At 37.8% G+C, this 22,397-nt stretch overlaps 1 protein-coding gene across 3 annotated transcripts in view; it reads right to left on the minus strand.

Annotated features, from left to right (window-relative positions):
- The window catches only part of ppig (peptidylprolyl isomerase G (cyclophilin G)), a 54,060-nt gene that overhangs the window by 15,530 nt on the left and 16,133 nt on the right, over positions 1-22,397 (minus strand). The window contains exons 2-9 of one of the 3 annotated variants that reach the window (XM_028806333.2): positions 19,282-19,360; positions 19,105-19,179; positions 16,460-16,567; positions 16,331-16,375; positions 16,149-16,236; positions 15,878-15,907; positions 13,958-14,094; positions 2,890-3,085 (exon numbers count right to left, since the gene is read on the minus strand). In XM_028806333.2, the coding sequence (XP_028662166.2) occupies positions 2,890-3,085; positions 13,958-14,094; positions 15,878-15,907; positions 16,149-16,236; positions 16,331-16,375; positions 16,460-16,567; positions 19,105-19,179; positions 19,282-19,342 (740 nt within the window). In that variant the 5' untranslated portion in view covers positions 19,343-19,360. Of the gene's footprint in view, positions 1-2,889; positions 3,086-13,957; positions 14,095-15,877; positions 15,908-16,148; positions 16,237-16,330; positions 16,376-16,459; positions 16,568-19,104; positions 19,180-19,281; positions 19,361-22,397 lie in introns of those variants that run through there. The other 2 variants (XM_051930626.1, XM_051930627.1) reach the window with 2 other exon arrangements.

Here is a 22,397-nt window from a genome sequence, read left to right on the forward strand (position 1 = left end):
ATGAAGTTATAGCTAGGGATGCACCGATACCACTTTTTTGGAAAACGAGTACGAGTACTTGCATTTCAGTACTCGCCGATACCGAGTACTTAATAAAAACATGATTTAAATTTACAGGTAACAGCTTTAGTCATATAATTTAACAAAAAAAACAAGAAACTCTCATCTATCCACTGGGAGGTTAGGCTAATTAGCGACACGGGGCTAACACTGCTTGTCCAAATATCCGTGGTGAAACTAAACGCAGAGGAGGTTTGCAGTAGGCTGTGGATATGTTTCACGGAGTCGTGTAGTTTAGGCAGCTCCATGTCAGTCATGTAGCGGCGGCTTGGGATATCATATCTGGGCTCCAGAACATGGAGGAGACGCAGGAATCCCACATTTTCTACCTCCGAGAGTGGCTGGTCACTCAATGCAATGTACTCTATAATTGCCTGTGTTATTTTCACAGCACGTGGATTGTCTCTGGACATTTTCTCTCGTCTTGCAAGAGTTTGCTGCAGCGTGGGTTGTGTTGGTTTAGAAGCGTGGGTAAACTCTTTGTACTCGTTGTCGTGTTGGGATTTTAGGTGCTTGATTAAATTACTTGTGTTAAATGCGCTACCTTTTGAGCCTCCTCTGGACAATTTCGCTGAGCACAATTTGCAGTCCGCCTTTGTTTTGTCGTCTTCATTCACTCTGAAATAGTTCCACACGGCTGACATGTCTCGCCTCACCTTGCCTTCTCCCCGCTCTGAGCTGCAGCCGGGGCCTGGCACTCGGCGCCTGTGATTAACCCCTTACACGCTGCTCAAACATAGACATTTCTCAGACCGTGGTATCGGTCCCCGGTATCGGGGGACTTTTAACGAGTACGAGTACTTTAGAAAATGTGGTATCGAGGCCGATACCAGATACCCGTTTCGGTATCGGTGCATCCCTAGTTATAGCAATAAAAGGCTGAAGCAGTTTGTAGACAAAAGGTGACAAGAAAAATAAAAAAAAGGGAAAAAATAATCCATGCGTCATTAAATTTTATCACTTTAATCCAAGAATGAAAAACTGCTAGAAATCATAGTGAGTGTGGAAAAGTCACATAAAAGCAGAGTCAAGTATAAGCAAAGTGACAACACATTACCAAGTGTGAGATTTGCAAAGTCATATCATTTGTAAAGGAACAGCTAAACTGATGGACAGTTACAATTTCCACTGCCAACAACATTAAGAATATTTTTTACATTATATGGTGATGCATTTAAGATATTGGGTTCTAGTCATGGTTTTTAATGTATTCATTGGTGGTATCAAGCTACCATCACTAGTTTGGAAGACAACTAAATAAGAACTGTGCTACATCAAATACACATGAGCTTGGAGTGTACCGAACTAGAATACTGCCTTGAGGTCTGTCATTTAAGAAAACAGGTACTGGATATAATAGAAAAACATGGAGTAACATAAAAACTACTGCTATTTAATACAATTTAATATATAGACAACAAAAACAGACAATGCAAAATATTCAGGAAAATAAATTATGTAAAAGAATTCAACATGCAGTTGGTTTACGTTGCGTTGCGTTGTTCAGTATTTACTCATGTTAAAACTTCACACATTTTTCTTGTACAGTTTATTTTTCTACATTTCAGTCAATGTGTGTGATATTGGTCCAAACATCTTACAAACTTCTAGTGTATCTTCATTCTATTCTTTTATGCTTTCACATTAAACAAGGCTAGTTATACTTGGAGGAAGTTAAATCGAACTTTACTGATGATTCACTTGTGCCTAAAACACATCTGTCTGGTACAAATTGTAGTAAGGATGTCCGAAAAATGGAACTGCATTTTGTATGTGGAATGTCATTTGTTCACACAGCTCTCTTTGTGCTAGCAGCTGAACAAAATAAATACACCCTTAATAAACCCTCAACAATGGAAAAAAAAAAAGATAAAGTATTATAAAAGGAAGATTACATTTATCAAGCCAAAATAACTATCCAAAAATAAATCCTAGTCTGAAGATAATTCCATAATCCAGAAATTCTAAACAAACAGACATCAAAGAGACGGATGCCATTTACCAAGGAAAGAAGTCTCACAAGAAATAAGGACCATGTATAACAGAAAAAAGCTGGGGCAAGACTTTAATAGTCCTCTCTGAGTATTGCAACACTTGATAGGACTTACTCCAAGAACTGGTCCCACCACTACAATGATGAGGGCAATAGACATTTAAGACAATAGGGAAAAATAATAAAAATACAAAATAAAATGTGAAACAGGACAAAGGTAAGGGACCAGGACAATACAACTGATGCAAAATTTAACATTAACAGTGGTAAAATAACAATGAAGTCCTGAAAGCCTCGGGTCTTAAATATTACTTAAGGCTAAAAAAGTATTAGAGCCTAGTATTAGAATAACACTAAAATCTTGAATTAATGTTTTATCAAGATGACAAGTGGGAAGTCGGTCTGAAAAAAAAATAAAAAAATAAAATTAAGTATATTTATCACTAATTAAAACATGCTCAGTGCTTCTACCTTACCAAGTCATGTGTCATGTCTTTTTCAAAGCTGCTTAATTCAGAAACGTTTGCTGTCTAGGTGTGGGAGAAGCCTATACCAGCTAGCATAGGGAGAAAGGTAGGAACAAATCCTGAAAAGAGTGCCAGCCCATTGCAGGACAAACTTAAATACACACACACACCCAAGAAACACAGTAGGGCAAATTTAGTGTCGTCAATTCACCTAACCTGCATGTCTTTACACTATGAGTGGCAACTAGAGCACGTGAAGGAAACCCCACAAAGTATGCATTCCAAATGTTTTGCATCAAAATTCTAAAGTAAATGCAAATTATCCTGAAAAAACAGACAAAATATGGTTCACAAAAAACAAAAACGTACCTTTTCTTTTCTTTCTTTTTTAATTTTTTTGCTTTTTTTCGCTTTTTCGACTCTTTCTTGTGTTTCTTTTTCTTTTTAGTCTCCTTTTCCGATTCACTATCTGATTCAGATGATGACTCTGAAGACGAGCTTGAATTACTGGAGCTTTCCGAGTCACTTGAGGAGGACTTCTTCCTTTTCTTTTCATCTTTTTTAACTACATGAAGAAAATTTCAATAGGTCACAAATTATGACACTAAACTACTAATGGATAGTTGTCTAACTAGAAGCTAAATTCCTAAAATATTACAGTGGGCAAAAACCCAAACTGCACTACTCCCCCATTTCATGTTCGCACAACCATTGCCAACAAAAAAGAAAGAAAGAATGTGGCCTTGGAAAGTGCTATTTCACACTTCAAAAGGTCCAGTTACTACTTGGTAGCAACCTGTCAAGTATGTAACAATGCAGCCCTTAGAGACAAGTAGCTCCCAGACTCAGGTCTTCATAAACTAACAGAAAACATGAGATTACATGAAATTACATTACACCAATCCAATCCCTCATGAAGGCGGAGCTCAAAGTAGGGACCGCGATTTTCAACTGTTAAGAGCAGATGTTCTCCCTTAACCTGGTCCAACAGAGAGCAAGCTTTCAATTTTGATAAACTGTCGAATGTCAGAAAGTCTCCTAAAAATGTGTGTGTGTGGAGTGTACACTTCATGTGTTAAAAATTAAACATAACCTGCTGCAAGGGGAAAAAACTCTTTCTGTAACATCAGATTATACATTGGCATTCAAAGAAATCAATGAACTAGTGGTAAAAGTGAATAATGTTACCATAAGTGCTGTATGTACTCTGTTGTTCATTTATGACAAAAGTGTTGGAGTTGATGCAAGGTTGAAAGAACTCATATGTATTTGTGAAAATATGAACTGTAAAATATGCACTTGAAGTAAATAAGGTGTCACATCCTAATGGTGAGATGGACAGGACTGCTGTTAAAAGAGCAAATAATGAAGAGCCAACGGCGATGCAAATTTCAGTACTCAAATCTCCCAATTCAGTAAATTAGCTTAACAGCACCAGTATATGCAGGATAAGGCTGCACAGCATTCACCCGACTACACATCTAAACTAATAAATAAAGCAAGTTATTACTGTCTAATTGGAAACACAAACATACCCTGCCCAAATATAGCCACAGCATTTTAACACACAGTATATACCTAGACCACAATGCCTACATAAACTACTTGTTGTTATGTCATATATTGGTGCAATAGCCAAAATTATAGACAGATATTGTAGCAGACAGAAGCATCTCAAAATGAATGGAGCAAAGCAGCTGCAGTGGGCTAACAATTACAAGCAATTTTATTTCTCTCAGAGTGAAGACTTCAGTTTTACTTGTTCTCTCCCTGAAACCTCAGTAGTTTCCAAGTGCACAGACTGGAGGAATTTGGGTCAGGTGTTTTAGGAAGAAGCCCTGTGGGTAAAGCTTTTGTAATGGAGGATGTCACCACTACTCACTACAAACTAAAAATGAATTGTCCACCGACATGTATTTTCCAATAGAGAATCAAATCGATCTGTGAGACTACCTACAATCTAAAAAAAGATCAGGACAGGCCTAACACTCTGCAAATTGGACAAACTTAATATCACAATGGCTTACACACTATTGTTGACATTGATCAAACGATCATACATTAATAGTAAGAAAACTCATACAGGATGTTCAAAGGCGGTGAAATGCCACATGCAACTTTCTCTATGCCAATTAGGCTTGGGCGGTAATACAGTATCCCGCGGGATTTAAAAATAGCAACGGTATCAGTTTCAATACCATTATACCGTCATAAAAACAATGCACTTATATGGGAGACAAGGATTAAATATTAAATATAATTTATTTAATGCCTAAAAATGCGTATGTGTGGTTGTCATCACGTGACAGCGTGGAGGAGAAAGAGAGAGGTGGGGAAAGATGGCGAGTCGCGCACCAAATGACCTGGTCTCGAAAAAGAACACAACTTCTGCAGTTTGACAGTATTTCGGGTTTCGACCGAACGAGAAGGGAGAGGCGGTAAATATGGACGAGGCAATTTGCAAATTGTGCAACAAAAAGGTGACCGCGAGAGATGGAAATACCTCGAACCTAAGGTTGCATATACGAAACCACCATCCACTCACTGCTGCGAGGATGGACCCGAGTTCACTCAGTGCAACAGTTTCAACGCCTCCCAATGCAGGACCAACAACATCTAGGTCCACCCGCCAGTACACAGCCGACGATAATGGAGGCCTTCGGGAAAGCAACAAAGTACAAAAGGGACAGTGTCCGTTGGAAAACCTGTACTGATGTAGTGACAAAATACTTTAAGGAAATGGTCTCTTTCCACACAGTGGAAAAAAAGTCCTTTACGGACACGGTAAAGGTCCTAGATGCCCAGTACGAGCTGCCTGGACGGAAATATTTCTCACAAACAGCCGTCCCACATTTATATAGTAAAGTTAGAGACAATGTTCAAGTGCTGCTGTCAGCGGCAGAGTTATTCCTTAACAACTGACATGTGGTGGTCAGTTAACATGACACCATGTATGTCTCTGACTGTCCATACTATTACACCTGACTGGAAACTTGAATCCAAATGCCTCCAAACTACGTATTTTCCTGAGAGTCATACAGCGGACAATCTTGCTGCTGTGCTCAGAGCTGCACTTCAGGAAAGGCAACTTGACGAGAAAAAACTTTCAGCCATAACCACTGACAACGCTGCCAACATTCATGCCGCAATCAGGTCCCTGCATTGGCCGTGGCTATACTGCTTCGTTCACAATCTAAACTTGGCTGTCACAAATGCACGTAAGCATGAACTCCACAAGAAGCAAGTGGACTTGGGACTCCCAAAACATAGTCTCATAACGGTAAGCATAAAACGTGCAGAGAGTTCCTGAGGGGCAGGGGCTCAAACATAAAAAAAAGGGGCATATTATATATATATATATATATATATATATATATATATATATATATATATATATATATATATATGCGCTTTGCATCACATAAATAACTTATATTGAAAAGTAGGCTATATTAAAATAGAAAAACATTTTTAAATTGTAATTTTAAATTGTAATTTTTTTCCTGTATTTTTTATCAAATAAATGCAGGCTTGATGCGCATAAGGGACTTATTTAGCCTAAAATAAATGTGCATGCAAATTTGACCAAATGGAATAATATACATTAATGGACTTATTTATTTATGCATTCATTCGTTTATTTAGGCCTATTTATTCATTCATTCATTTATTTATGCCTATTTATTCATTCATTTGTTTATTTAGGCCTATTCATTCATTTAATCGTTTATTCATCATTTATTAATTAATTCAAACTGGCAATGGTGGAGTGCATCCTCGAGCAGGCCCAAGCGATCAGACACATCCTGTCTGATGACAGAAGGAGCAGCCTGTCCCTGACCTGGCAGGACATGGACGTCTTGAAAGCTGTTCACGAAGCACTGAAACCAGTTGGTGACTTCACTGATATTTTGTCAGGAGAAAATTATGTGACCAGTTCCTGTATCCTCCCCATACTACGGCTCTGCAAGGACAATGTGTTGGCTGCATCAGAAAATGACCTCTAGCTAACAAAGTCAATCAAAACTGGAATTCTAACAAAGCTGGAGGCCAAGTATGAATCCAATTCAGTGCGCAAAATATTGCGAAAATGCACTTTCCTCAACCCTCGTTACCGTGGAGGATATGAGACGGATGACAACGCATTGGCTGAGACCAAGGCTGAATTATAGGCGGAGATCGTGAGCTTAGAGGCAGCAGGTCCAGTGGCCATCAGAGTGGAAGAGGGAGAGGCGCAACCTGCACCCTCATGAAAAAAGATGACTCTGGGAAGTATGCTGCAAAAAAAAAAAATCTGATGGAATGGCAGGTCCCGTCGGCATCGGCACCGTAGAGGACCGAGTCGGAGCTGAAATAACAGCCTACTGTTTGGAACCAGTTACTCAAGGAGACGAGGACCCACTTCTCTGGTGGAAAAATGCTGCCGGGTGTTTTCCCCAGATGTCGCGAGTGGCACGAAAGTACCTGTGCGTCTGTGCCACAAGCACACCATCGGAGCGGGTTTTCAGCACCGCAGGTAAAGTTGTCGGTCCACAACGTGCCCTGTTAAAGCCGGACAAAGTAAACATGCTGGTTTTTCTAGCGAAAAATCTTGACTAGATTGATGCCACTTGCCATTCATTCCTATTCGCACTGAGTTTATTTTTATTTATTTAATTGATTCAGGTATTTTTATTTGGTTTACGTTAAAAACAATATTGGAAAGAAGACTGGAAAGAAGTTTTTGTTTAGGACTATTGCTTTGCAATACTTTTTATAATATGGATGATGTTTATGTTAATTCAACTCTGGTTGATTGTTGTGGATCTATTTGCACTTTTTTATAAGCTGCTCTTTGTTATTAAAAGTTGTTCAGGCGGTGTGATTTAATTTAATTGATTTATGTGCGCGTCTCAGCGCGAAAACTGTTCTGGATGTTTATGTTAATTTAATTCTGTTTGACTGTTGTATTTGCACTTTTTTATAAACTGCTATTTGTTGCTAATAAAAGTTGTTAATATTGTTCTGCATGTTATTTTGTTATTGTTTCAGTATTAGTGTTTGATATTCAGTTTCTGAATGGTTTAGGCACAAGCCAACAGTTTGGTGACGCTGTCTGAGCCTTACGTCACATTTTTTTTTATTATTCACGGTAATACCGTATACCGAGGTAAAATAGGGAGGAGGTTTGACAGTATCAAAATTTGGATACCGCCCAACCTTAATGCCAATCTGCATGCACATGATGCCCATGTTTAAACCTCAACACCACATATTGGCAATGACATGGACAACAGACTAACCAGGAGAAAAAAAGTTTTCCTGCAATGTTTGGGGACAAAAACTACACACTCATACATACACATACATGCCTACATATATACAGTACACGTACATACAAACACACACAAAGCCTATAAAAAGTATTCACATTGTATTGGTAAAAACCATTGAAACCTCTGTATTTAAATGGTCTTTGTAAACATTGATCAACAGCAATTCCTTAAATGTCAAATGTAAACAGATTATTAACAAATAACAATAACTGATTACGAGTATTCACCCTCCTCAAGTCAGTTTTTAGTAGATGCATATTAAGCAGCAATTACAGTCTTGAGTGTGTGTAGACGGGTCTCTATTTTCCTCATCTGTTAGGTTGTATGAGGATTGAGAGTGAACAGTCTGAGTTCAGCCAGAAGATCCAAAGTGGATTGACATCTGGAATACGTCACTCCAATACATTAATGTAAATCCATTTATTTGTGGCTCTGGCTTTATATTTGGGCTCAATTTGCTGGAAAACAAATATTCTCCCAAGGTGCAGCTTTCCTGCAGATTGCATCAGGTTTTCCTTTGGGATTTTCATGTTTTTTGCACGGACTCATTTTACCCTTTATCCTTACAAGCCTTCCAGGGTCTGTGTAGAAGCATTCCCAGAGCATGGATGCTCAATTTTGGTCTCATCAGACCATAGACTCTTCATCCAGCAGACTTCATGGTCTCATATGTGGCTCTTTGCAACTTTCCCATAAAACTGACTGATCAATCACAGGGCAGTGTCTAGACAGTCTTTTCAAACCTCAATCACCAGAGCTTGTAATTCCTTCAGATTTATCATAGGTCTTTTGGTGGCCTCCCTCACGCTTCTTCTTGCACAAATCGCTCAGTATTTGTAGATAGCCTGCTCCAGATAGATTTATAGCTATGCCATACTATTTCAGTTTCTTCATAATTTAACTAGACTAAGATTTAATGACTTGGATATGTTTTTCCAATTGTTTTCACAGAGTTGCATTTTACTGTCCTTTTGTCTTTATTGGGTAGATTAGGCTGTAACAATTACCTGTGGGACAAAGCTGGCACTGTCTATTCTGCTAAGCTTTAGTGGCACACCTGAGCTGTTTAGACAGCATGTTTAACAGGAATGCAGACATACAGCTGCACCAAACCCCCACTTATATTCCAAATGAAGTGGCTGAACTCTTTGTACCAGGACCAGCTTGTCCTTAATCTGATAAGAAAAGTTTCTGTCTCTGCAAATACACTTTCTGGCTAGAAAGAGTAAAAGAGACACTCAAGACCAAAGAGCTATACTTAAATGACAGTTAAGAAAAAAAATAATGCGCCAATGAGAAGGCACTGATTTTGTAACTGGAACGGACTTTAATCCAATCATGAGGTTTTTTTTCTTTTATTCCTTCAAAAAGTAGCAGCACTGAACACTCTCAGAGCACTCTTTTTAGGGAACTCCCAGAAAGGTTATTATAGTTAACAGAAAATTAAAAACTGAAACTATTAATAAAAAAACACTTTTGTAAACTGGAATAATTAACAAAACCAAAATAAAATACTGAAGCTAAACAAAACTATTAAAGTAACAAAAAAGACAAACTGAAATAAAATAATTTAACTAAAAGTATTATATATGATATAGTATATGTTGTGTGCTGTAGACATTTAGAGTAATGATCCCTCAAACCATAAAAAACTCGCCTAAATTTCATCACAAATGATTCAAGGGAAGAAAAGGAAAAGACGAAATGTGCCAACACTCAGCATGCATTTTGTTCAGCACAAATGACATAGAAAATATTTTTAAAATTATAAAATTATTCATGTTCAGTATCTGGTTTTGATTATGCTTCTTATCAGGCAAAAAACCAGAGGGGTAAACCATGCAGTGTAGTAAGCTTCCTCTAATATTAAACTCGTATCCAAATCCGTTAAGTGTACAATTCTGTGACAAAACTAAAATCCATAGTGGCTTTTTAACTATACCATAATTAATGAAACTGAAATATATATTAAAAAAGAAATGTCTTTGTGAAATAAACTAAAACTACACGAAAGAAAGCAAACTAAACTGAATTTCCAAGATCAATCAGAAATAATACAGAAATACAAAAAGGCAAAACTATAATAACCTCGACTCCCAGGGACACTCTGCTCTCACCTCTCCAAAATGACCTCTTGCACCATCTGAAACTTAAAAGGAAGGTGAAAACAGACTCTCTTCTCTTTGTGTGCTGGAAGGCAGAGATCCAGTCTGCCAAGCCAAGAACTGTACCAGTCTGAAAGGCTAAGAAGCTGCTATTACTTTATGAAAAGAAGTTCAGTATCTAAACTCTGGTGCAAGAAAGAGTAATGCTCCTTGCATTGGAGTGCACTTTTCTCTGTTGTACACAACTTCATAGCAGAAAGCAACAGTTCCACACATTGGACATCATCTGTAAAGACTCATCATAAAACTATCTGCGCCAGGAAAAATTAGAATTCTACAGTAAGCAGTAAAGAGCCAGCCTTTTCTATGTTATAGTTTGTCTATGTACTCTCTTATAAATAAAATATATCTACTGTATCTCTATCTAAATCTATTTATTATATCTATTATATCTATCTATCACATAGTGTCTTTCGTCTATCTATATATCTCTATATCGATATCTCTATATCTATATCTCTACCATCCACATATACATATACCAACATATATATACACATACATATACACACATACATACACTATATATATTAAATTCATTAATCGCGGTAGAGTCTGGAACGGATTAACTGCTCAATACTGATTCTTGCAACACCAAATTGGTTGGATTAGCTCGTTAAGCCTTGAACTTCATAGGCAGGTGTGTCCAATCATGAGAAAAGGTATTTAAGGTGGTCAATTACAAGTTGTGCTTCACTTTGATTCTCCTCTGAAGAATGACAGCATAGGATCCTCAAAGCAACTCTCAAAAGATCTGAAAACAAAGATTGTTCAGTCTCATGGTTTCGGGGAAGGCTACAAAAACCTACTTCAGAGGTTTAAACTGTCAGTTTCAACTGTAAGGAATGGAATCAGGAAATGGAAGGTCACAGGCACAGTTGTGGTCTGGCAGGCCAAGAAACATACAGGAGCGGCATATGCACAGGATTGTGAGAATGGTTACAGACAACCCACAGATCACCTCCAAAGACCTGCAAGAACTTCGTGCTGCAGATGGTGTATCTGTACATCATTGTACAATTCAGCAAAATTCATACAAAGAACATCTGTATGGCAGGGTGAGGAGAAAGAAGCCCTTTCTGCACTCACGCCACAAACGGAGTCGCTTGTTGTATGCAAATGCTCATTTAGACAAGCCAGATTCATTTTGGTACAAACTGCTTTGGTCTAATGAGACAAAAATGGAGTTATCTGGTCATAACAAGAAGCGCTTTGTATGGCGGAAGAAGAACACCGCATTCCAAGAAAAACACCTGCTACCTACCGTCAAATTTGGTGGAGGTTCCATCGTGCAGTGGGGCTGTGTGGCTAGTTCAGGGACTGGGGCCCTTGTTAAAGTTGAAGATCGGATGAATTCAACCCAATATCAACAAATTTTTCAGGATAATGTTCAAGCATCAGTCATCACAAAGTTGAAGTTACACAGGGGCTGGATATTCCAACAAGACAATGACCCAAAACACAGTACAAAATCTATAAAGGCATTCATGCACAGGGAGAACAATGATGTTCTGGAATGGCCGTCACAGTCTCCTGGCTTGAATATCATCGAAAATCTATGGGATCACGTGAAACAGGCTGTCCATGCTCGGCAACCATCAAATGGAACTGAACTGGAGAGATTTTGTATGGAAGAATGGTCAAAAATACCTCCATCCAGAATCCAGACACTCCTCCTGGAGGCGTCTACAGGCTGTTATATTTGCAAATTAAAGCTCAACTAAGTATTGATGTAATATCTCTGTTGGGTGTCGAAATTTATGCACGCGTCAAATTTTGTTATGATGCATATTGCATATTTTCTGTTAATCCAATAAACTTAATGTCACCGCTGAAATACGACTGTTTCCATAAAGCATATCATATATTAAAAGGAAGTTGCTACTTTGAAAGCTCAGCCAAAGGACAATGGACACTAACTCCTACAATAAAGGAAGGTAAGGTAAATCGAGTAGGAGCCTTACCATTTAATTAATTACTGGCATTCCCAAAGGCAAGACTGATAATCAAGTACAATTTTTTCACATTCCTACACACCACAGGTTCAACAGTCCAGGTACAGATGTATTTAGACTAAAAGCAACTGAAATTCTCAGACTACAGACAGGTGACTGAGTAAACTTTTCATGACATTTCTAAATCATCACAGTGGGGTGAATATACTAATTCAATTAATGATTTTGTGTTTTATATATTTGTACGGGCAAACAAATTTGCATGCTTGACATTTTGGGATACCGGACTCAGTTTATTCTCAAGAGTTTATTTGGTTGGCTTATGTGATGTTTATACATGGAACCAAATCATACAAAGCAATTAGACTAGACTTGAGCTTAGTTTATTTTCCGAGGATAGCTATCACAGCAGTTTCTACAAAGTTTAGTGGATTTTATATACAGGGAGACTACACACCATTCAACCCAAAAAATAGTTTTTTTCTGCTTATTATCAGAATCAACTACTGTTTGCTACAGCAGCTGTAAAACTAAGGGGAGTGGACAGGTAGTGCTTGTACAGCTTACCAAACAGAGCGAAAAGCAGCAGCATAAGTGCTTTGATCCTTCATATTTGGCTGTGTTTTTTAAAATTTCCATCCACAGAAATAGTTGTGTTATGGCGTTGTGATTTGAGTAGACTATGGCAAATGATAACATACAAAACCAAAGCAAACAGGACTCCGAGATCTCCTGCACATTTTCATTAAGACAAATAAATGTGTGCAATCAATGGTCATAAACCTTTTACACCTTTCAGAATAACCAAGTGAGATGCAACTTTCATGCAATATTACTATTAATTGGGAAACTAGTGTATATGAATGACTGACTCTCCTTCCATCCCTAAAATGACTAGCCTGGGAACTGGTATTAAGCTTGCAACAGGGGATAGATGCTGTCCACAAGTTAAATAGAAGCTCAAAATAGACCTTCCATCATAGAAATGACCTACAACATTTCCGTAAACCTTTAAAAATACTGACCGAAAGGGAGAAACTTTTTACTTTTGCAGTCTCTCTCCAAATTTCAGCCCCATACATATGTTGTGGGGAGACTTGAGGTGGACCGTTCATGGAACACACCCATCAAATATGGAGCAATTGAAATAGTTTTAAAAGTAAGCAACAGTAAAATTAAAGCAAAAGAGAAATCAAGAAAAATATGTGATTTACATTATAGTTGCCATTTTTTTTTTTTTTTTTTTTTTTTTAACACAAACGGGATTTCTGCTCTACAAACTAATCAGGAATGACATTACAACATATTTGGCCATATAGAACTACTCCTGCCTCCCATCCGATTCTGTAAGGATATGCTCCAATTCCTGACAAGCCTATATTAAATTAACAGGGCTGAAGGAGTTGGATCGAAAGACAAGATTTTGTTTCTGTGAAAGTTTTTCATTAAAGTAATAAATAAATGACTCTGAAATCTTCTTTTGACTATTTAAACACATTAAAACAGTAGGATTAAACCCATTTTGGAGCAGTGTCCCGAGATTCAATAGTTAATATGCACATCTAGACACAATGGTTTCAGCAATGCTTGTTGAGTGAATCATAAGGTCTGCATTTTTGTATTCAGTGGTCATATGAAGTCTGTACTAATAGGTGACAAAAACAGTAGTATCATGTCTGAATGTTCCAACACACATTCTTTAGCACTATACAGTCAAGAGAAGTGTCGGTATTCGTTAACGGCAGACTCTAATGTAAGGATAAAGATTTAACTGTCAAATCATTCCTTTATAAAATAGAGATCTTTTTCACTCTGTTTCTACTCCAAAACTATGCAGTCTCTTAGCTGCTTCATTGTTTATGTTTACTTTTAAAATATAGTGGATCAAAATGATAAACACAAATAAATGAGCATGTATTCAGTATTGTTTCTTGTATGATACAAGGCAAAACACAGCTTAAAGAAAACCTCACACAATCAAACAACAGAGCTGAATTCCTACCTTTACATTTCTGAAGTTCACCACAGTTTATGACTTTTACTTCTGCATATGGTCGACTGCTTGCATCTGTTTTTTGGTTTTCTATGTCTCTGATCACCTCCTGGCCAGATATCACTTGACCAAATACCACATGAACTCTTAATGAAAGAAAAAAAACTAACTCAGATGATGTTTCCAACATAATATATAGATATACATCACACCAGTTTTTAAAAGATGCTTTTCCAGCATACAGCCAACAGAACACGGTTATTTTTATTTTAAACAAAAAGTGCAATCAATCTTGAGATTTGAGGTCCATTCTGATTTTTGATTTCAACTGAAAAAGATAAGTTTCTGGATCGGTTTGTACATCATGTTTCGATTTTACAACGGTCTTCAGAATCCATACTAAAATGTTGATAAAACAATTTGTAGAGTAAAATATTATAAACAGAAAATTACACTTTTAAAATTGTAATAAGCTTCAATAAAATAGGATAGAAGATATTAAATATACCATACATAGGAGAGAGATAACTAGTTCTTTAGTTAGTTGTATAGATTTAGCTAGTTAGTTGTATAGATTTTTACAACATACAGATGTAATAATATTGAAAAAGCAACAATTTTTTCCATGCAGATTAAATATTACATTTATATACTGTAGAATTTACATATGCAATTGCATCAACTCCATCTCAAAAATTTGTAAATTAAAACAGATCTAGAAATAGAGAAAACTTTGTTTACTGCAAACTACCATTTACACATTTTAGCATTGTTCTTTTAAGTCACTTTTCCGCATAATTTATTACTTAGTACTACAGGAATGATCATAGTTAATGGTTGTTTGCAGTCTAAATTAAACTGACTGCAGCACATAAGGGATATTGCCATAAATTTCAAACAAACTGTTTGGGCTACTCACACTCAACAAACTACAGTCGTCCCTCGCCATATCGCGGTTCACCTATTGCGGCTTCACTGTATCGCGGGTTTTTAAATACAAGTGATTGCCCGCCTATCGCGGAAGTTATGTTCCAGACCCATCAGCAACAGGATAAAATCCGCGATATAGAAAGACCATATAAATAAACATTTTTATAGTTTAAGCCTTAAAATACCCATCCCACATGCTTTAAACACATGTAAACTTATAAAACACACTTTGTTAACACATATGATATGTGGATGTCGGGCTAAGGATATGAGTAACATCTCACTATTATAAAACATTTTAACTTCACGCAAGACAAGACAGTGAGACAGGAAAATTGGTGATGTACAGGTTTTTAAATTATTGACACGCAGAGCGACAAGCAGCACAAAGCCAGCACAAAGTCCACTTCTCCTTAGCGTTCATTCAGCTCCCCACCCCCTTGACAATGCGAAGTGGCAGGAGCGTACTGCACTTCCGGGGAGGGGGGGTTTGAGCGAAGGTGCGTTCAGCTCTCACACACCCACCCACACACACACACACCTCCTACTCCTTCTGAACGCGCAGAGCGACAAGCAGGCATTTTGGCAGAAGCAGCACAAAGTCCATTTCTGCTCAGCGTGAGTTCAGCTGCCCCCGTTCACAAAGCGAGTGCAGACACATTGACGTCTGATCACTGCGTGCAATGTGCAGTGTTGGTCTGAGGTGTTTAAGAATGTAGAAAGTGTTTAAGAGCATAGGAAGTGTTTATAAGAGCGTGGGAAGGGTTTATAAAGCCTTAAAATATGTATAAATAATAAAATAAATATAGGTCGCTACTTCGCGGATTTTCACCTATCGCGGGGGGCTCTGGAACGTAACCCCCGCGATAGGTGAGGGATGACTGTAGTTTAATTCAATAGCTCTTGGCTAATGTACATAAAAAAAATATTAGAAAAAATCCTTACATGTGTTGCATATTTGTCAGTGATAAAATGTAAACTTAACAGTTTTATACTCACCCATCTAAGTGAGGTGTAGGTTTTGTTGTTCTTTATAGATTTATTACATCATAAACATGGTAGGTGGTTTAAACATGGAATTAGAGAAAAACACAGTTAGAAGGTCTAAAAGGAAAAAAAGACAATTATTTCAAACATTTTTAATCAGTTCTTAGTAAATGCAACTATGGAAGTATGGAACACATTATTTCTTCATAAAGGTGGTTGGCAACATTTGAGGAACTACAGAAACAAACAGTTTTATTAAAAAAATACTCCATAATATACTTACATAAAAAACTGTGATCCATTTGTGTCCTTGCCTCGATTGGCCATAGATAGCAGATACTCTTTGTTGTGTTTTATAGAGAAGCTTTCGTCTAAGAAAACAGAATAACACTTGCCAAATTATGCTGTATACAACATACGAAACACAGTTCAAGTTATCATGCAATAATATACAGACTTGCATACCTTCAAAAAAGCCTCCATAAATTGATTCCCCTCCTCTTCCATTTCCTGTCAAAAATGTAACAAATTTCTAATAACGGTGAAATTTAAACACTTTCCCCATATATATTTTACTCATTAACAACATATTACCTTCACTGAAGTCTCCTCCCTGAATCATGAAATCCTTTACAACTCTATGAAAGAGGCAGCCTTTGTAATGTAAAGGCTTCTGTGTACCTTTCCCCAAGCCTTTTTCACCTTAAAGATAAGTAAAATTACTACATTAAAACGAATGTGTTATGATCACTAAATACAGAAAACTAAAAGACAGACACCCAAAAAAGGGCAACAAACTATTTCCCTAATCCAAGTTCATTTTGTAAATATTACTCATTTCACTTCAAATGTTACACTCTGCACTCTGGAATCCCTCTAGATGAAGCTACTCTGCATTAAACTGCATTACAATTGACATACTGAAATACAGTGGTGTACATCAAACCGGTCTTCAATTACAGTATATCTATGTACAGAACTTACATGTTCAAACTCATGTTTAAGTATAACCTAACCCATTAAAAATTAATGCAACATCCCTACAAAATTATTCCTCATTTACCACTTTTTAATAATGGAAGAAACTATATACAGTAATCCCTCGCTATATCGCGCTTCGCCTTTCGCGGCTTCACTCCATCGCGGATTTTATATGTAAGCATATTTAAATATATATCGCGGATTTTTTGCTGGTTCGCGGATTTCTGCGGACAATGGATCTTTTAATTTCTGGTACATGCTTCCTCAGTTGGTTTGCCCAGTTGATTTCATACAAGGGACGCTATTGGCAGATGGCTGAGAAGCTGCCCAACTTTTCTCCGTCTCTCTCTTGCGCTGACTTTCTCTGATCCTGACGTAGGGGGATTGAGCAGGGGGGCTGTTCGCAAACCTAGATGATATGGACGCTTGTCTAAAAATGCTGAAAGATTATCTTCACGTTGCTACCTTCTGTGCAAGCTGCTTCCTGAAGCGACATGCTGCACAGTGCTTCGCATACTTAAAAGCTTGAAGGGCACGTATTGATTTGTGCTTGTTTGTTTTTCTCTGGCTCTCTCTCTCTGCTCCTGACGGAGGGGGTGTGAGCTGCTGCCTTCAACAGCTTTGTGCCGCGGTGCTTCGCATACTTAAAAGCCAAACAGCCCTATTGATTGGTTTGCTTTTTTTCTCTCTCTCTCTCTGACATCTGCTCCTGACTTGAAGAGGAAGATATGTTTGCATTCTTTTAATTGTGAGACAGAACTGTCATCTCTGTCTTGTCATGGAGCACAGTTTAAACTTTTGAAAAAGAGACAAATGTTTGTTTGCAGTGTTTGAATAACGTTCCTGTCTCTCTACAACCTCCTGTGTTTCTGCGCAAATCTGTGACCCAAGCATGACAATATAAAAATAACCATATAAACATATGGTTTCTACTTCGCGGATTTTCTTATTTCGCAGGTGGCTCTGGAACGCAACCCCCGCGATGGAGGAGGGATTACTGTACCCCATTCATGTTCCCATTTTTATTCATATACTTCTCATTATACTTTATTCACTGCAGTAAGAAGAACTAAGGATCCCATGAACATATCTGGTCTAGGTGCATTTCTATAATTATTTGTGCATATCTAAATGTTGTACTTGCAGCTTCCCCCCCCATCTAAATATTTTATGTTCTGACATTTTATATACCCTCACTTCGACACATTTTGAATTGCAGACAGACTCTTCATTTAAAAAGAATCTGGAGAGTTCTTAAATGAACAAAAGAAAATTAACAAGAGCTGGCCTTTTATTACTAGGGGGCTTTGCTCGCCAACCCCTTCAACCCCCCACACCCACCAGCGCTATGGGCCGTTGTACGCACCCCCAAGGAGACACGGCCCCCCCCTCTGAAACCCCTCGTAAATGGCGATACAATGGGAAACAAATACAGTGTTGTTTAAACCTCCCGTTTGCTCAGTCAGCTGCTGGTTGCTGCCTCTGCCATGTGATCTGCACTTCGCTCACCTATCCTTTCCCCCCACCCCCGCCAGCGAGACGCACTGTTGTGAGGTGGGTCACTGTACGCATTCCAAGGAGATGCAGTTGCTCCTCCGAAACACCTCTTAAAAGGTGATACAATGGGAAACAACAGTTGTTTTTTAACGTCCTCTTTGCTCGATCAGCTGCATGCCTTGCTGTTCCTGCAATCCCGCATGATGTGCATTTCATGCGGTGCTGAAATCATTTAAATGCCTGTACAGCACCTTCTTGTCCCCCAGACATCCTCAAACACTATGCGATCTTGTTGCGCTGTTCTGGTATTTCACCGAGTAATTTTTTCTGTTTGCGTTAATGCGATCTTTACTGTCATTTTTTTGAGACTTGCGAATTTTCCTACTTCCATTATCTGTAACCTGTTCTGCATATGTATCTCGGGACTTGCTTCTAAAGGTTGCAAGTATGACGTGACTTGTCCATCTTGCGGGACATGAAAGTGTCTGTTTCTCTTCCAAAGATCTCTGTTGCAAAGATCATGTCACATTGCAAGTTTTTTTAAAATTTATAAATACAACAACTGGGAGATAGCAATTTCTAAGTCCCCTTTGGGTAAATACCAACTGATGTGAAAGGCAAAAATATAATTTGAGCAAATTTCCAAGTACAGAATGGCACGTTAACCACAGCACTATCATTTACCAGTATAATCTGATAGGATATTTCATAATCACAAAAATACATATACTTTGAAAAATACTGTAGAAATACACTCATACCTGTACAGAGGCAGCGAAAGTTTTCACATGTTTTGGGACATACTTCTGAGAACAATTCAAACACAACTCTGCCAGCTGTTTCCAAAAAAAAAAAAAAAAAGTTTAAAATACAGCTTATACAATGTACTGAATAAAGTAGTCCTTGCTTTCAAGAGTTACTAATTAGGTTGCCCATACCTGGAACATTGTTGATGGCTATATCAAAAAAACAGCGTGGCCGTTGTACTTTCACCCCCATGATTTAATCACACTGCTGCTGTAGAAAATAAATGAACAATAATGCATTTCATCTTTCCTTTAGGAACACATTTCATTTAGTCTCTTGTATAATCAGAGCTCCATAAATGAATAGTAATAAAAAAAAAAAACAACAATATAAAAAAGTTTTGCACAGATGAAGTAATTTCACAGCATAAACCACATACAACAATGTAATTAACAAGTTTAAGATACCTGGCAATGATGAAACTGACTGAAAACCAAGATACGAAAATAGCTGGACCAAATTCAATTGAAGAGTCCATTTATTCTCTAAACCAGTTTTACAGTTCACTAGTCAACTAATATTCCTTTAATACAGTATAATTCCAATAGATGTAACATGGTCATATCTCAAACACTACTATTTTTCATTATAAAAGATTCAACCAATGATCAGTAAATAGACAGATCACAAAAAATTATTTTGTTTCCAGCTTCTGCTTTTCTAAGTTTTACAGTAATTTAATTACTAGGGTGTTGTACTGTGTTAGCCATTATGAATGCAGAGAAAAGCCAAGCAAAATGACACCTTTTATTGGCTAACTAAAAAGATTACAATATGCAAGCTTTCGAAAGCTTGCATATTGTAATCTTTTTAGTTAGCCAATAAAAGGAGTAATTTAATTGTAGCGCTCCTTTGCATGAGGCTAGCACAGAGAGAGAAGACAGCAATATTAGCCTTTACATTAAAGAAAGTGGGTTAATAAACTGAATAAAAGGAATTGGAGGAGTAGCCCCATGCAAACAGACCAACAGCAACAAAAGCTACTTCAAAACTTCTATTTTGTCCTTTAACACTAGAATTACCAGAGTCTACGAAAAAACTCGTAGATCCGGCCCACCTTAAAACCGTTCTCAGCTCTCTTTTGTCTTCTAAATGTGCCGATTAAGAGAAGCAGCGAGCAGCCGGCTATTCCATCCCCCACCGTCGCAGAACGTTCACTAAGTTTTCCCAGCTCATGCCTTGTTTGATTATCTGGAAGTGACTGAACTACTGGAGTTTTAGAATGGAAATAATAGATCGCTATTTGGAATACATGCATTTTATGCGTGTTCCGTTTCTACAGTAATCTGTGTAAACACATTGCTAAAACAAACTTTTTCATATTTTAGTAATAAATGTTACAAAATGTATGCATAAACTATAGAATCTGTGAAGCCTGAAGTCCAAACATCAAATAAACACTTTCACAAAAGGTTCAAGGATGATACAACAGCTTCCGTGGCTTAACGCTACGGTTTGCTGACTTGGAGCACAGTTGCCCTAGCATGCTACAGAGACGCGAGTTTGATTCCCAGCTTTGAAGAAAGTGGTTTTTTTTCCTGAAACGGACATTGAATTTATAAATTGGTATGCACTGTAAATCGTTAACTTTAAAATGTCAATCGCGGTTATTTCTGTTGATTAATTCATGCTTTTTTACTTAGAGTCAGAACAGGAGCTTTTTCAGCTTATTCAGCTTCTGATCTGACTCAAACAGCGCCAGTATAACTTCACACCCAACCTGACGCTGTTCGTTTTCAAATAATATTGCATTACTTCGACGATGTTTTCTGATTGGTACTATTCGCGTCATAAAATGATTTCTTCAAAACGTCACATATATTTGTCTCTTTTTTTTTTTTAAATGTGCGTTGTAGCACTCAGCAACTGGCCACCTACATGTTCTTGAGCACACTGAATAAGACAGCGCTATATGCAATCATCAGTTTCAAATGTTAACAGTTATATAGCACAGAATGGAAATCAGCAGTTCTTAGCATTCCACCACGCAAGCTGTCATATCAACCGCCTACTGTAACTTGCTTTCTTTTTTCTTCGGTTATAGTCTTGAATAAAAGTGCACTTGTTTTGTTATACTTTTACATCAACATATGTTCCTGTGTTTGAGCTACATGGGCATGCTCAGAAAATACACGTATAATGCCACGAAAAGTGCATGCAGACACTTCAGTTCGCAAGCATTGGTACGACAATGCAGTCACAAGTACACTGCAGAGCTTTAGCGCGTCTTTATGTGAAAACAGCATCAGATGGGGAGTGTCTGATGATTGCATATAGCGCTGAAGTTACTGGTCTTTACTATGCTTCCCTCTGCATGTCCTGGAGCAAAAAAGAAACCGCATACAGCAACACGTGGGGACTGGCAATATTGGGGGAAAAAAACACGCGGTCGTATGTATCGTGAAACACTGCAGAACTATAGCGCGCCTTTATGTGAAAACAGCAGTGGCAGGTGGGGGGCGGTAGGGAAGGATCCTGAACGCGACTGAGACAATGAAAAGTGAATTAAAAAAAAAAAAATAAAGCTAACCTTTACAAATATCATAAATTACACCGGCTGTTACAGACTGAACTCAAACGTATCTTTTTATTCTAAAATAGTGAAAATAAGAACACTTCTCAAAAGGGAGTTGTGCAGGATCGAACTCATGACCACCTGATTCCTAGTCAGCGACTGATACTGTTGCGCCACGGAAGCAGTGATAGCTAATGCGTGTCAATGTCGCACACTAAGGCGGCTTTTTTTGGCGGTGGCTTTTTTTTTGTACTTTTTGTGAAAGTGTTTCTTTGATATTTGGACTTCAGGCTTCATACATTATATAGTTTATGCCTACATTTTGTCATTTGCTACTAGAATATATAAAACATTTCTGTTTTAACAATGTGTTTACACAGATTACTGTAGAAATGCAACACATATGAAATGCGTGTGTTCCAAATAACAATATTATTTCTACTCTAAAACTCCACTTCACTCCAAGATAATCAATCAAGGCATGATCTGGGAAAAGCTCGTTTACATTCTAAGTCGTTGGGGGGATGGAATAGCCGGCTGCTGGCAGCTTGTCTTTATCAGTACATTTAGATGACAAAAGACGCTGGCGGAGAGGTGAGAACGGTTTTAAGAAGCTATTTAAGGTGGGCCGGATCTACGAGTTTTTTCGTAGGCTCTGGTAATTCTAGTGTTAATTAAAATGGACATGGCTTGTCTGAAGTTTGGATGGTGCACGACTTTGTGCCAAGTACA

This window comes from Erpetoichthys calabaricus, chromosome 8, assembly GCF_900747795.2.
Source record: "Erpetoichthys calabaricus chromosome 8, fErpCal1.3, whole genome shotgun sequence".
Classification (NCBI taxonomy): Eukaryota; Metazoa; Chordata; class Cladistia; order Polypteriformes; family Polypteridae; genus Erpetoichthys; species Erpetoichthys calabaricus.